Here is a 15194-nt window from a genome sequence, read left to right as displayed (position 1 = left end):
GTGATTGGCAGATGGAGAAAAAGAATTCAGAGTAAAACTCAGTGAAGCTCTGACCCTTTATGAGTCTTTGGGCACTAATGTATTATGTATAGAAATCATCATATGTGCTTTGAACTCTTGTGTTTGAAAGTTAACCAGAGCAGGCCAGAAGCATCATCACAATCCACAGACTTTGTTATCACACAGGCAGGCATGAGGACTGTGGCTTTATTGCAAATGCAATTCACCTGTCCCCATTTGCAGCCCATGAAGACAGAACATTATCACTGCACAAGGGAAGGAGTTAAAAGCAGGAAAATGACTCCAAACTAGGTACTGCCAACTCATGTGGTATTCCACTGCCCAGAGAAATCACCACCACATATGGGTACTTTTCCTGACCTTTTAGCTGGAAGAACCCAATCACCCACACCCCTCACTGGTTTCCAAGATAGGGCCCTCAATATGCTCTTGCATATATGCTTTGTTCAATTAGTCCAGCATGTAATGCTTTGTTCTCATGAATTTTGGAGTTACTCTGATGTGCAGTAAGGCAATTGAGACTTAATTTCATTATTCATCTCAATATGTTCCTGCTGCAATCAGAGAGCAGACCATGGGCCCTCCTGTGGCTAATTTAGCACCTGCAAATCCCCACGCTCAAAACCAGAGGCTGCACAACCCACCAAATGGAGCTGCAGGACTGTGCACATGTCAAATCATCCCTGTTGCTGGGAAGAACGTTTTGCTTTTTTCCGTTTAGAAACTTTGTACACCCGTTCCTGTCTCAAAAGAAACACCATCATGCCCCAGTTCTCCAAGACCAGGCTGTATCCCACAATTCATTTATTTTTTAATAAATATATATTGAATTCCTTTTGACAAAATTTGAGTGGAGTTTCAGGGAAGCAATGCACCTGGGGAATGTGGGCCATCCTCAGGTTTGGAGCTGTTAGCTCCTCAGCTGCTACAGAGCAGGAATTGAAGTTAAGCAAATGCAGCCCACTTAAGCTAAAATAGTTAAGAAGCTCTTCACGGAGCTTTCTTCAGCTAAGCCAGCAGAAAATATATCAAAAAAGCCATTCTACTGTTTCCACTGAAAATGCAGCAACTTCTAGAAGCCCAAAATAGACACTTAAGTGCAGCAAAATTGAAGAGTTTTGGTCTGAATTTGGAAGCTGCTGTTAGAATTTCTTAGACTTTTCAGCTGTGCTTACTCATTCTTAGCTTGCACTCACATTTTAGTAACCACTGCTGCAGATAACCAAACCACAAAAGGAATGTGCATGTTTACCCTGCCCCCTCTGTATTTTGTTTCAGATTATGAATTTCAGCATTTTGGAAGACAATGGTTGTAATATTCTGTACTTTAAGTCACATAACCATAACACACTTATGCTGCTTTCCTGGTACAATAGCAAGACTGTTTTTCTTCTCAACTGTACAACCCAGGCTGAAGTTAATCTTGGCAAGTCCAGTTTAGGATTCTTTTTTTTTTTTAAACCACTGCATATGCATGACTGAATATTTGTTATGCAACCATAACAACTGTCCTTTTCAAGAAAGATTCCTGCATAATGTGAGCACAGAGAATCCAAGGCAAACATGACTTGATCGTAAAACTTTAATAGTAAAAAAAGTGTAAAACCAAACACACCGCTGAAAACTTATCAGTAAGAATGAGAATATAAGTGTTCAAATTCAGAATAGTGCAAGTTTTCTTCACTCCCCTCCCCACCTCTTCCAAACTTAAATCACTTTGGTTAAGATACTCAGAAGTGTTGGCAAAAAATGAACTTTTGACTTACATTTTTGGCTGCATTATTTCGACCATACACAGATTTAGTTTCAGTTTTTAGAAATAAATCTTAAATACTTCTCTATTAATCAAATATCCATAGAGATCACTGTCATCTTTACTTCCATCTGGTTTTATAACATTTTGAGATTGGTTTAAAGGTGGTTACAAAGCTGTCTCCCCAGCAGGTAGCATACTTCTTAAACAGTTGAGCTGAACCTGTCCTGATCTGGGGACCTAATTTCTTCAGGTACTTCTATAAAATTTGATGATTTATGTTTTGAACATTTGAGGAAGGATCTTAGACCAACTCAATTACTCTTGATTTACACTAAAGCAAGATTAGAATGAGGGTATGCTCTGTAGTATACAGTTTGTGCTAAATTTTTCCTGCAAGCATTCCCTTAGAAGAGTGAAAACAGCCAGAGCAGCTATCTGGCCTTGACATCTGTTTTGATGGTTCAGTCTTTAACTGATGCCTCTAACTATAACTGAAGCCATATAAGATTGGAAAAGAACACAAAAAAAATTGCATAATACAAAAAGGCAAATCCATAAAAGTTTACAAGTACAACATAAACACAAAATTGGAGTATTTCTATAAATTTGGGTTCAATGTAAGATACAACAAAACTAGCTTTACTAGTTAAATAAATTATTGCTCCATTTGACTCCATGCAGCATTGAAATGAACTCAGAACCCTTTTCTCTTTAATCTCTCATAAGAAATGATCGATATTGAAGAGAACATGAGGCTCAGACTTACTGTACATTGCACTTCAACTTTTAAGACCTAATACTTGCTACTTAGGTCTCCTGTGGTCTAAGCTATCAAATGAATATGTTGTGCTCACCAGAACTATGTATTAAGAAACACCAAATGTTTAATGTAGTGACATAAGCACTTTTTGTTTTTAAGAAGGCAATCACAGATTGCAAGTTCTATAGGGTTGTATAAAAACAAGTAGTGATCTCTTTCAGAAACTGAACTGAGAAAACAAGCTGTTTGCTATTTTTTCACATACAGTTTAAATCACATTTTAGGCCCAATTCTGTTTCCAATCGTTTCAGTCAAAACCCTGACTCAGACTGAAGATCAAGGACAGCTCTAGGAGGAAATGGCAAATTGAACAGTTGGGGGTCACACAGTGACACGCAATGCATGTTTTTTCAGTGACACCAGACATTTGAGATACCCAAGACCTCCTCTGGTGAGATACTGAAGTATGTGTCTAATATTAAGCAGGAGTACTCAAACACACTTAGATATCTTACTGAATAAAGGCCAGAACTTGATTCTTGCAAATCTAACTGCAAGCTTCAGAAATAATGAAATTTCCAGTCGGAATCTCCTGATAAAAGTTCACGTTGGAACAAGATTGTCTCCTGTGTTCACCCATCGTACTGAAGTAATTTAGAAATTCCAAACTAAGACTTCCAGCCTTTCATCCCTCCAACCCTCTCCACTGTCAAAGACAGAAACTTAATGCAGCATTACAAGTAAGGGCATGATTCCTTCATAAGACTCCTAAAAGCATTAGTGCAGTGCCTTTAATCTGTTTTGATCACTCTTATTTTTAAACAACCCTATTTTTTAAAGATTTGGATAAATACTATTCCTATTAAACCATACTTCATCATTGTTAAGCACCATCGATCTACTTCCTTTGGGCACTGATACAAGAGCTTGTAATTAAATTTCAGTTTCAAGGCTTTAAAATACGGCAGCTGATTCAATAACTTACATTGGAATCTAATACTTGGAAAACTGCCACTTAGCCTGAACAGTTGTATGCAACTTGGTGTTAAACTCTTCCAGAGAACAGCCATATGCAAATGCTTACGTGGTAAATCAGGGTAAGATTTCAAGATAAGCAGTTAATTTCACTTGGCTATTCTAAGAGTGGATTAATATTTTTTTTTTCCACAAGTCATTTGTGCAGTGAGCCCATAAAGAGATTATTTTTTCTAAATAATCTTCAGTTTTAAACAGGAACACATCTTTGTAATGTTGCTTTCACGCTGGCACCGTGCTCTCTTCTTCAAAGATTTAGTCATTGTGTGGTTTCTCTGGAATACCCTATGGGTAAAAAAAAAAAAATCAAATACACATTATGTTTTAATGCCATCTGGTAAGTGACTACATTATGCAGTATTTTCAATTATTAAATGGTCAACTAACTTCACTTAAATTGACAACGACCTAGCCATGGCTTCTCATAAAAGCTCAACAAGGATGTGCTCTTTAACTGTGGACAAAAAAAAAAAATCACTATGGGTGTTTGTCATCTCAGTGCATCTGAAAAACCCATCTACCAATTGCACTGCTTTTTATAAGACTTTGTTATCTTTCCTCTCTATCTCAGTTTATTTATAAGCAGAAGGTACACAGTGCTTCACTTACTGGAGATTAATTCAGTTTTAACAGCCCTTTTCTTTTTTAAACTGTCTTCAAGTGTAAGTTACATTATTTTCCAATCAAAACCTGGTATCAGAGACTTACTCATTTCCTCCTAAGTCCCTCAGTATGAAACCCTGTAGTGTATGTCAGTGTAGGAATTTACCCAACTTTTCTTTAAAACAAAGCTTGTAACATGTTCTTCTCTTTCTAAGGTCAAAATGCAAATGTATTTGCAAGTACTGAATGCATTCTCAGTCCTGCAGCCTCCAGCACTAGCAAACAATACATATTTGTGAGGTCCAAGTTCTGAATACGACCCTAGCTCGCCAGATGCCAAGAATGATGGTTACAACTCAAAATGAAGTGCTGCCATCCATTTAACCCAGCTGATGAGCACTGACTGAGCAACTCTAGGTGTAATAATCAGCAGACAGAGCTGATGGCAGCAGCAGCAGCACCTTCATGTCTTTCTTTGCTATAAAAGCTATTACAAGGAAACTTTGGATTTCATCCTCAAGCTGATAGCAAAAAACCCCGACAAAACAAACAACCCCCAAAAGTCTCTGCTACCAGCAGGTTTGCTTAAAGGTTACACTGCACTTCGTAGTACATGTGAGCTCACTTGAAATCCAGTGACTGAAAAGCAGCAAGCATCTCCCAGTTACTGTCTATCAGGATGGGAGGAGACGTCTCAGGGACACTTCTAATTTTACTTTCAATTTCTTTTCTAACTGCAAAAGCTAAACAGGGGTTGAGGAAGAAGCAAGGCAACTTTACTCCACTAATTTCCACGGGTGCCACCTTCTCCTCTAGACAGGCCCAGAAAATATCTGCTGTTTGATCAGCAACTATCACAGGCAGCAAACAGCTCAGGGGCCACAGGAGAATACAGCTACAGAAATAACTGCTTTATTCAAGTATGGTTTAAAAAATGCTATATTCCATCTTCTTGCCGCATCCACAATGACAAAATAGACTGATGCTTTTCAGTTCTCTCTATAGAAGAAAGATGTGGTTGACTGAGTTTTAGACTCTACTTTAGAAGTCGAATTCTTTGATTTCCAGCACTGAATGCTTGCAGAAGTTTTCCTATGAAAATGTTGGGCTTCACCACGTTCTTCCAGACTAAGTAGTAGTAGTGTAAATCACAGTAAAGGGACTTCCAGATAACCAGAATAAAAACCTTTGCCTTGCCAACTTCCTTCTTTCTTTATAAGGAAGATGACAAGACTGACAGGAAAGCTGCAGGCAGCAGTCAGTGTGATTTTAATTACATTCAGGTGAGATGCCAGGTGAAAAGAAGTCAAAAGAAAAAAACCCAAAAACAAGGAGTTCTATGTGCCTGAATTTATTTTAGCTCTTACTCCTTTCAGGATCCCTTCTTTGCTTTCTAACAGAAGCAGCTGAGCCAATAGAAGCATTGCATATGCCCATGTGAAATATAGAGCTGCAGCATAAAACAGACTATAATTTTATTTTGAGACTCTGCTGCAATAGCAAAGCTTCAATAGAATTAAATTAATATATGTTTTTCACTTGATATGAGAGGCAAATTTAAAAAGAGAAATTATACCCTCTTTCCCCCCCATACACGTAGTCCTAAGAAAAAAAAAGTGCAGGTAGTTTGCACCAGTGGGATTTGAAGGGGCAGTAGTGAGCTGGTGTTTTAAAGAACCTCAGAGCAAACCAAACTGACTGTGAAGTTAAGATGGTGACCACAGTCCCAGGAAACCTGTAGCTTGACACCAAGTCCTCATGAAAGAAAAACCTCAAGGCGTAGATTTTGCCCATGCCTTTTTCTTTTCCTTAAGCAGCCTTTTCTACGAGAGGTTACTGTGGGTTTAGTGTAAATGAGAATCAATACTGAAGAAATCGATATTTAATGTTAGCCAGGGCTGGTCAGGGAATGTGACTCTCTTGCCCAGCTTGTCTGCAGGCCTGTCCCTCTGCAGTGTCCAGTTCAGACCACCCAAACTAGAAGTACATCAGCAGCCATCCACTGGGTCAGCCAGACCAGGCAGAAGGGAGAGAAAGACAGCTAATTTTAGACTAATATTTTTACTCGCTCATGGCTCTGTCCCAAAAAGCAGCTTTCCCTCTTACTAAGCAGTTCAGAGACTAGTATTTCAGGAACTCCCAAGTCTACAGATGCCCTTCCTGCATTAAAAATTGAAGCCACCTAAACCACAGCAGCCTTAGAAAAGTTAAACACTTGAAGGATATTTTCCAGGACACAGGACTTGTGTAGCAAAGAAGACAGAAGTTAAATCAATGCAATATTAATTATTACTATCCATCAGTGTCAGAACACTTTTCACAACCAAGCCTTAGACTGATGTGCAAACACACAGCCAGGTTGACTCTTCAGTATGCCACAAGGAAATAATTACTTAAGAACCTAGCAAACAAGATAGTAATTTATATCATCCCATACATAGAGTGACACTTTAACTACATCTTAAGTGACCAGCAACAGAATATTTGATTATAGAGTGGTGGAACTGAATGCCATATAGAGACATTTCCTTTCATTTACGTAACAAAAATAATTTAGTACATAAATAATTAGAGAAAATCCATCTGTGCCCCAGTTTTCCAGCTACCTTAGATGTTAATTCTAAGTACTGATGGAACAGGAGCGATTATCAGCAGAAGCCATGTACTGATTCCAATCTTAATTAGGCTGTTACTGGAAAAAGTTAAATAAAACAGATACTCAACCACTTAGACAATACCTACTCTACTGGCAACACAGGTTGTCTGCTTACAGTTCAGCTCTTAAAAAGACATCTATTTAACTCTGTCAGTCTGTGAGTCATACCCTTAAAGGCATAGTTTATTCTTGGACTAACAACAATGGAAGATATTTGGATTGTTAAAGAAACTACTAATTATACAGTAATTACCATAGCCAGCTGGCGTCCTATGTTTCCTACAGTCACACCTCCTGAGAAAAATATACACGGAAGCCAAGAACGGATGTAAAGAAAATCTGGGGATGTATACCTAGTAAACAAAAGGAAATAAGTTAGAGAAAAGTGATTTTCATCACCTTACACACTGTTAATAAGATGCTATAGAATTCTCTCACTGGGCTAAAACAAAAAGGCAGTAACAGAGAAAAGGAAGCAAGGAGACCAAATTAAATCTGTTCAGTTTGTAAGATTCTAAACCTCCATGTCCTGATCAGCAAAGCTTAGAAATTCCCTCTCCTGAGAGCCAGTAGAAGTTCGGTTTGCTGAGCTGTTACCATTTCAACATACATCTCAATTTGTCTGCTCCCCACCTCCCACCCCCAGTTCCCAATCTTATCATCTGGAATAACTGGACAATTAGCAGCCTTAGACAAACAAAATGTCTAATAACAATAATGATGTGCCAAATATGTTAATAACTAACTTCCAGGGCATGTGCACCCACATTTCTACTTAAGATATGAGAGTAAAAACAGTATTTTAGAAGTATAACTTACTGATAGACACCATTATATACAAGGAACTGGGTTATCAGGGTTGCTACAAAGGCTATTGTAATTCCAAGCCCGAGACCACTTCTGGAACGATCAAATGTCCACCAAAGACCCAGTGATAAGGCTGCCAGAGTCAGGGACAGCTGGACGTTGTTTGCAAAGTCTAGTTTCTGGAAAAAGATGTTAAGGACAATCTTTTGAAGTCTGCAGACATCCTGCTGCTGACACTGATCAAGGGAGAACTCAAACTGAAAGTGAGCATGATTCTCTGTCTTTAAATACAATATATTTAGGATTTGTTTTTCAGACCTGCCAAGCAATCATAGCTCTTGACTTTGACCGGATAGTGAATGCAAAGTCAACATCAATTTTTGTCACACTGAGCATCTAAAGAATATACTATATAGTAATATATTTAACTTTTATGGATTTTTGTCTCAAGTAATTCGGCTTTATGTTTTCTGCTCAGACAATCACAACACAAGAACACTTTTACTGAGTGCTTCTCACTAGTACATCACCAGTTAATTGTGTTAACTATTCGATGCAGGCAGATTAAAACAACACAACTTACACTGTTATGCTTGTAGTTAAACCAGACATACTATAATGTCCATCCCTCTCCCCTCCCAGAACTCCCACCAACTACTTTAAATGAACTGTGCAGTACTTTAAATGAGCTTACAGTAATTACTGCAGTGTACAGCAGGTCTGACAGAACTTTGCCAGTAGCAGCACCATCCTTACCTTTGTAACTCCCCCAGACACTGTTTCATGACAACAGACTAAGCACATGGAGCAACAATGTACACTGTCTCAAGGATACAGCACTGGCGTGGTTGATGCCAACGAACACCGCGATGCACCGCATGACACTGGCCCACTCCCGCTTGAATTTGTGTGGCTCCCCGAGGTGGCTGTCAATGCAGGGGTACAGCAGGCCAACGACAGCTGCAAGAGAAGAAACACTACTTGCACTAACTGTTATACAATGGTTACTCCAATGTTATCAAATATTAGCTCAGCAAATAAGTGCCTGAAAAAGCTGTGAGCTGCTTATCACACCACTGTAAGCATGATGAAGAAAATACAATTATTACCCTCACTTTCTACTTTAGAAAAGAAAAACCAGTGTTAAGGTTTCCGACTTGAAGCAATCTTTCTCCAAAGAGATTTATCATTTGACATCCCAAGTAAATGCTTGTACCAATAAAAACCAAAGCATAACAAAAGCTTATTACAGTGAGGACTGGAATATGTGTTCATTGCTCACGTGCAGGGCAGACAGTTTTATGAACATGACTCATCAGCTGTGAATCAGGCCCTGAATTAAATATTTGCCTGGACTTAAAAAGTTTCTCGGCAGAGCTGCTTTCTCTCCTTCTGCTGGGCTGTAAGTCAACCTGTGCTTCTGTCCATGTCACGTGAATTTTGATACCAAACAGATGCAGAGCTGAACTTAAAGAAGCACCTGCCATCAGTTGTATTTATGCTACGGAAAAATAACTACTCATACTATTAATCACACAAAGTTTGTATCATCATATAGTATTTTCTCAGCCTTATCAGCCTGCAAATTGGTTGCAGAAGAAAAACATAGGCTAGTGTTAGCTCAGTTGCTATCACAAACAGTAGAGGAGCTCCATTCTTCCAAGACTTGTAAGTCTTGTTGCCAGCTCCAGGGTTAGACACGATGCTTTTATTGTGTGTTAACAACTATGTTTATTCATCTCCTTTCCTACCCTCTTTTTTTAATCCCTTAAACTCCTAAGAGGAATAACTTCTATGTTAAGAAGGCTACAAAACATACTATTCCAAGACAGACATATGATCTAATGCTGACACAGTTTCATTATTCTGATGCCAGCTACCAGGACTTTTGCCTTATGATAACAGCTAAATTCCAAAGTTTAATCCAACTGTGACAGGACTATGAGAACTCTCACTGGAGCATATCCCACAGCATCCCTTTTATTACACAGTTTATCATTCATTCAAGTTTACAGTTTATCATTCTTACTCCCTTACTATGTGATACACATAAACATCACATGACAACGTCACTGCATTAAAATAAAAGTCAACCATGCAAGAGTTGTTTAAAGTACTTTCAGTGCAAGTTAAAAGCTATCACAGTGTCCTAAAACTTAACTCATTTTTAATCCCTCAACCCTTTGTCAAAGCCTCGTTTTGACACGGCTGGGAGGGGGTTATGAACACTAATCCACCAGGTAAGTGCCCACTGCTGCTACAACTGCAGCGTAGCCCAGGTCTTCAGTGGGATTTTGCCCAGCAGTGGGTATGGGTGGGCAGGGGGCAGAAGGGAGCAGGGGACAGGCAGGTGACAGGGGCTTGTGACAGGGAGAGTGGGTAAGGGACAGGGGCTGTGGGCAGGCAGGTGACAGGCAGGTGGCAGGGGAAAGGCAGGTGGCTGGGGCAGTGGGCAAGGGGCAGGTGACAGGCACCAGGGAAGGGGCAGGCTGGTGACAGGGGAAAAGCCGATTGGGAGGGGAGCAGACAAAGGACAGGCTGGTGACAGGCAGGTGGCAGAGAACAGGCAGAGGACAGGGGCAGAGGAAAGGCAGGGGACAGGAGAAGCAGGTGGGGGAAAAACAGGTGACTGGGGCATCAGGCAAGAGGCAGGCAGGTGACTGAGGCAGTGGGCAAAGGGCAGTGGATAGGCAAGTGACAGAGCTGGTGACAGGGGCACCAGGCAAGGGGCAGGTCGGTGATAGAACAGGCAGGGGACAGGGGCAGGGGAGAGGTCGGGGACAGGAGCATCGAGCAGGGGAAAGGCAGGGGACTGGGGCATCAGGGAAGGTGACAGGGCCAGTGGGCAGGCAGGTGACTGGGGCAGCGGGAAAGGGGCAGTGGACAGGTAGGTGACGGGACAGGTGACTGGGGCAGGGACATCAGGCAAGGGGCAGGCCGCTGACAGGCCGGTGACGGGGGGCAGCGAGGGGCAGACAAGGGACAGGCAGGTGACAGGGGCCAGTACAAGGCGAGGCCGGTGACAGGCCGGTGACAGGCGGAGAGCAGGGCCGGTGACAGGCCGGTGAACAGGCCGGCCCGCGCGCCCCACACTGTCGACTTCCTTGTTTTGAGGCCCGGCCCGTGGCCCAGTTCGCGCGCCGGCAGCCCAATGGCGCGTCGCCGCCCGCCGCTCACCAGTTTTCCGCGGCCAGCCAATGGGCGGCGGGGGGCGGGGCCGCCGAGGGCGCTCTCGCGCCCGGCGCGGGCGGGGGCAAGCGCGGGAAATCCGCGCCGGTACGGTGTCAGTCCGGGTCAGTCGCACCCCGGCCACCGAGCCCCCTCCTGCGCTTCCCAGCCGGGAAGAACGCGCCCTTGCCAGCACGACTCAGAGAGCACCGGCTCAAAAATATAGCCTGGGACGCGCGGAAAGGCGCGTCGGCGGCTCTCGCGCGTGGATAAAGCGGGCGCGCATCCTTCCAAAAGCCCGAGTTCGCATCGCTCGCCGCGCGATGGAAGCGCTGTGGGGTCCAACGCGCGCAATGGGTCACGCGTGAAGCCCCATCGCCACTCCTCCGCCACGGGATGAGGAAAAAGAGAGAGAGAAAAAAATCACCCGTGGAGGTCAGCAACTCACCCGCTGCTGTGCCGCAGCACGGGGGCACCCACCAGGCGGAGGAGAAGAGTGTGGAAATCACTTCGTCAGGGAACAGAGTCACATTGCGCTGGATCTGCAGCAAGTTCAGCACCAGGGCCATGAAAGCACCCACGACGAAGAGCACCACGCTCCTCTGCACCAGGTGCTGACTCCAGTTCAAGGTGCTGCTGCTGCTGCTGCCGCTGCTGCTGCTGGTGGTGGTGCTGGTGGTGCTGCTGGCGCTGGAGGTGCTGGGGCTGCGAGCTCCGCGACCCACCATCGCTAGCGAGGGGCTGGACACAGAGGAGCTCAGCATCTCGCCCACCTTGGCGGCCAGTCCCGCTGCCGTGCCCCCCAGCTGGGTCCTGTGCCTTCCCCTGGCAGTGCAGGAACAGCTCCAGGCGCAGCTCTCCAACCTGGGCATTGGCTTCACCGGGGTCCTGAAAACACAACGCACAGGCACACGCTAGTAAAGCCCCCAAACAACGGGTCAGGCCGGCGCCTCCTCCAGCACTCACCGGGCTCCAGAGAGGATGCGGGGTGACCTGACACAGCCGAGCGGCCCAGGGCTGCACTGCCTCGCCCACGGGGGACAGGGCCACGGACCCCCGCTGCCCCTGTCCCGCGGGGAAGGGCTTCGCTTCCCTCCCCGGGCCCGTCAAACCTCAGCCCCCGCACCCATCCTCTCCCTCCGGCCGGCCGCGCGGTACCCTCACCTCAGGGAAGGGGCTGCGCGGCCCACTGCTCCGCCGCCTCCCTGCCGGCCGCCCGGCCGCCGGCCCGCGCCCCGGGGGAGGTTTATAAGCGCCGAGCGCGGATGTCACGTTACCCACCGCCAACCTACCCGCGGCCGGAGGCAGCGCCGGTCCCGCCGCTCCGCTCGGCGCCGCCGCCCCGCCCGTGCCCTCCCCGCCGGGCGGGGCGATCGCGGGGCGCGGGAGCCGCCGCGCCAGCCCCGGGCGGCCGCGGGCCCGGCTCGGGTGAGGCGGCGCAGCCAATGGAGCCCGGGCGGATGATATGACGTGCGGGACACACCACCCGCCTCCCGGCACGGCCCCAGCTCGCCCGCTCCGCCCGCACCGCGCCGGGGACACCGCGCGGCACCGTCCGCGCCCGCGGGGCCGCGTCCGGAGCGCACCGCCTCCTCCGGGTGATGGAGAGATGGGAGATGCTGGTGGCGGTGAAGGAGAACGTGTCACACAATCGTAGAATCGTCAAGGTTGGAGGAGACCTTTAAGGTCATCGAGTCCACCCGTCAACCCTGCGCCCCTACTGTGATCCCTAAACCACTCAACCACATCACCCAAATGCCTCTTGAACACCTCCAGAGGTGGTGACTCCACCACCTCCCTGGACAACCTATTCCGATGCCAGATCGCCCTGATTTTCCCCCCCCCTTAATATCTAATCTGAATTTCCCACGTCTTGGTTTAAGGCCATGTCAGCGGCCCTTGCAGTCCAGCCCTCGTCTGCTCACCCAGTCCACTGCTTGTCCCCTTGGGTGACGGCAGTTAGCCATGGGGAAGGTTGAAGATGTCTTCTGCAGCGTCTCCTGAAGATGAAGGGATCAGTGATCCCTGTCATCACTCTAAAATGATGGTGTAAGAGGATCCCACCAAGCCCGTGTCTGCGTATAAAGATGGTGCCAAACCCAGACACTGCATCAGCAACCAGCCATGGAGTGCCTGGCAGATCCCAGACTCCTGACTGTTCCCTGACAGCCTGAGCAGCTGCTCTGCTGACACCGACAAAGCCCGGGTCATGATCCTCCCAGGTTAAAATCATGAAAAACCAGTTAAATGAGAGTTTACTCTCTAGACCCCACAAGGGTATGAGAAGTGGCTGAGCAGAGATCATTAACTGTGAGATGTACATCCTGTTAGAGTTCAGCACCAAAAGTTGAGCACATGAAGCAGGACTCAACTGCCAGGCTTTCTATTTAAGACTCCTGTTCTCCAGGACATGTTGGAGGCTGGTGTATGCAGGAGGAATAACTGGATTTCCTGTTTAATTAGTTGGCCTCAATAGAGTTAGCAGGTCTTCTCTTCACATGAGGTATGCCCTCTTTACACTTGGAAGGAATATAGGACCCAATGGCTTCCCAAGCGATGGCACTGAATATTTAAGAATAGCTGTTGGCCATGCTCATGATGGGCAGATTGATGGTCCAAGAAAATTCAGACCATCAGTACTCGATGGTGGTTCAAGGATGGTTCCAGTTGTCTTTCATCAACGTGTTAAACATAGCAAATAAAAAATACGAAGTCAATTAGAGATACGGAAAGAGGCAGGTCTTCTCTGTATATCATAAAGAGTAAAATGAATCTGGGATATGTCTATCCCCTCTGATCTCCGCTCATTTTTAGCTGAGATGCAAAGAGTTAGCATAGCTCATTCTGCTGAGCATTGTGCCTTTGAAAAAGTTACTCCTCTGTCTTGGTGATGGACAAATTGTTAGTGCCACTGCCGGAAGTGAGAGATGATGCCAACTGGGGTCAGCCCAGCCCTTTCTCACAGACTTTACTGCTCAACCAACGTATATATGTCCTCTGTACGTGGAATTGTGAATGTTCAGTTTCCACTGCTGTGTAACGTACTGAAACAGCTTTTGGTCTTAGTTTCATACGCTAAAATTGTTTGAATTCTTCTGTCGGATTTTTTAAGACTTCATTTTTTTTCCTGACCCAGTGGACCTGCACTATAAGTTTGAGTTAACTATTTTCAGATAAAACAGTCTTAATATATTGTCAGCTTTTTATGGGTTCCTCTGCAGAAACATTGTATTTGTTCCATGAAATCACATACACACTTCCCTTCATGGCAACTGTGTTTGAGCTTTGAATTGACACAGGCAATTTATCTGCATCCCCAGACTGCTAAGCAACACCTTCAGCAAACTCTATATAAGGGCTAGAACTCATTCCCTAGGAAATTTTCCTTCTTGGTGAATCACTTTGAGACTTATCAACAGGACTGTGGATCTGAGATAAAACAATCCATCTTTGTAGGAAATCTCTTTCTGGACTTGGCCTATGGGAAACAAATATAATTCATCCTTGCTTGTGCTACATCTCTACTTTATTTGAAAAAATATTTTTCTGTATTTAAATTTTCCCCCTGAATCTTACCCATATTCTCAGTGTCTGGGCAGAGTTTACATTCTCTTGTGCTATGTCTGCTAGTTTTCTTTCCTGAAAGAACCTCTTAAGCATTGTTTTTTATCCTGTGTTTTTCCTTTCCTCGTGGGTATGTCTCTTTTGCATTACTTCCTGCAGCATATTTTATTCATTTTTTTTTAATATTCATGATATCATGTGGTGGTGCCCTTCTTTCTTCCTGGCTTCTTTCAGACAGCAGATACCAACTTCTGAGAGGGTAAAACTTGCTGCAGCTTTGCTAAAACCAGCTGAATCAATACAAATCTATGCTAGTTGAGAAACTGGCCCTAAGCATGTTTTCCCTGAAATTAGCTACTTAGAATAAAGGTTAAATGCCCCTTGTGTTCGTGTTGCTTTACAGTTCTATTGCTTTACGTTTCTCTTTAGAATCCTAAAGAAGGTTAGGCCTTTGCATGCTTTGATTAATGCCTGAAATTTTATGCTTAACAGTTATTTCTGGAAAGATGCACTCACGTGTCTCTGTAAGATTAATGACATCGTTATTTTTATCTCATCCCTTAGCAAAGGCAGCAGAATCTCTAAGTACTCAGCATTGCTACTCATTACATAAATAAATAATTTCACCTGTTCTTTCACACTTTCTGTGTTAAACTCTGTGATGTGCCGGAATCTGACAATGTGGTTGCCTCACAAGGACTGTCTCATGGGCTTCTTATGCAGGAAGCTTAGGTTACTTGGACATTTTATTTTTCTCCCAACTTAAACCAGACCAAAAAATGAGCTGGCTGCTGATAAAAGCTCAAAAGGCAGTGGTAGAGAAT

At 44.6% G+C, this 15194-nt stretch overlaps 1 protein-coding gene across 1 annotated transcript; it reads right to left on the bottom strand.

The window, feature by feature from the left end:
* Window positions 1-1467: 1467 nt before the first annotated feature.
* Window positions 1468-12105, bottom strand: INSIG1 (insulin induced gene 1). Its single transcript, XM_029964690.1, has 6 exons — window positions 11971-12105; window positions 11255-11694; window positions 8474-8598; window positions 7651-7817; window positions 7085-7184; window positions 1468-3857 (listed from the first exon to the last, which is right to left on the bottom strand). Exons 2-6 carry the CDS (start codon window positions 11676-11678, stop codon window positions 3828-3830), a joined length of 846 nt encoding a protein of 281 aa, XP_029820550.1. The 5' UTR covers window positions 11679-11694; window positions 11971-12105; the 3' UTR covers window positions 1468-3827.
* Between the last annotated feature and the right edge of the window lie 3089 nt (window positions 12106-15194).

Source organism: Manacus vitellinus, unplaced genomic scaffold (genome assembly GCF_001715985.3).
Source record: "Manacus vitellinus isolate BGI_N305 unplaced genomic scaffold, ASM171598v3 scaffold_79_pilon, whole genome shotgun sequence".
In the NCBI taxonomy this organism is placed as follows: domain Eukaryota; kingdom Metazoa; phylum Chordata; class Aves; order Passeriformes; family Pipridae; genus Manacus; species Manacus vitellinus.
This window is presented reverse-complemented; position numbering and strand designations above follow the sequence as displayed.

What these genes read in the sequence shown, in the direction of transcription:
- INSIG1 (XM_029964690.1), bottom strand. Translation starts at nt 11,678, where the DNA reads ATGCCCAGGTTGGAGAGCTGCGCCTGGAGCTGTTCCTGCACTGCCAGG. An exon ending in GTGCTGCGGCACAGCAGCGG is followed by an intron (nt 8,599 to 11,254) that starts GTGAGTTGCTGA and finishes CTTCTCTTGCAG; the next exon opens with CTGTCGTTGGCCTGCTGTAC. An exon ending in GTATATAATGGTGTCTATCA is followed by an intron (nt 7,185 to 7,650) that starts GTAAGTTATACT and finishes TTTGTTTACTAG; the next exon opens with GTATACATCCCCAGATTTTC.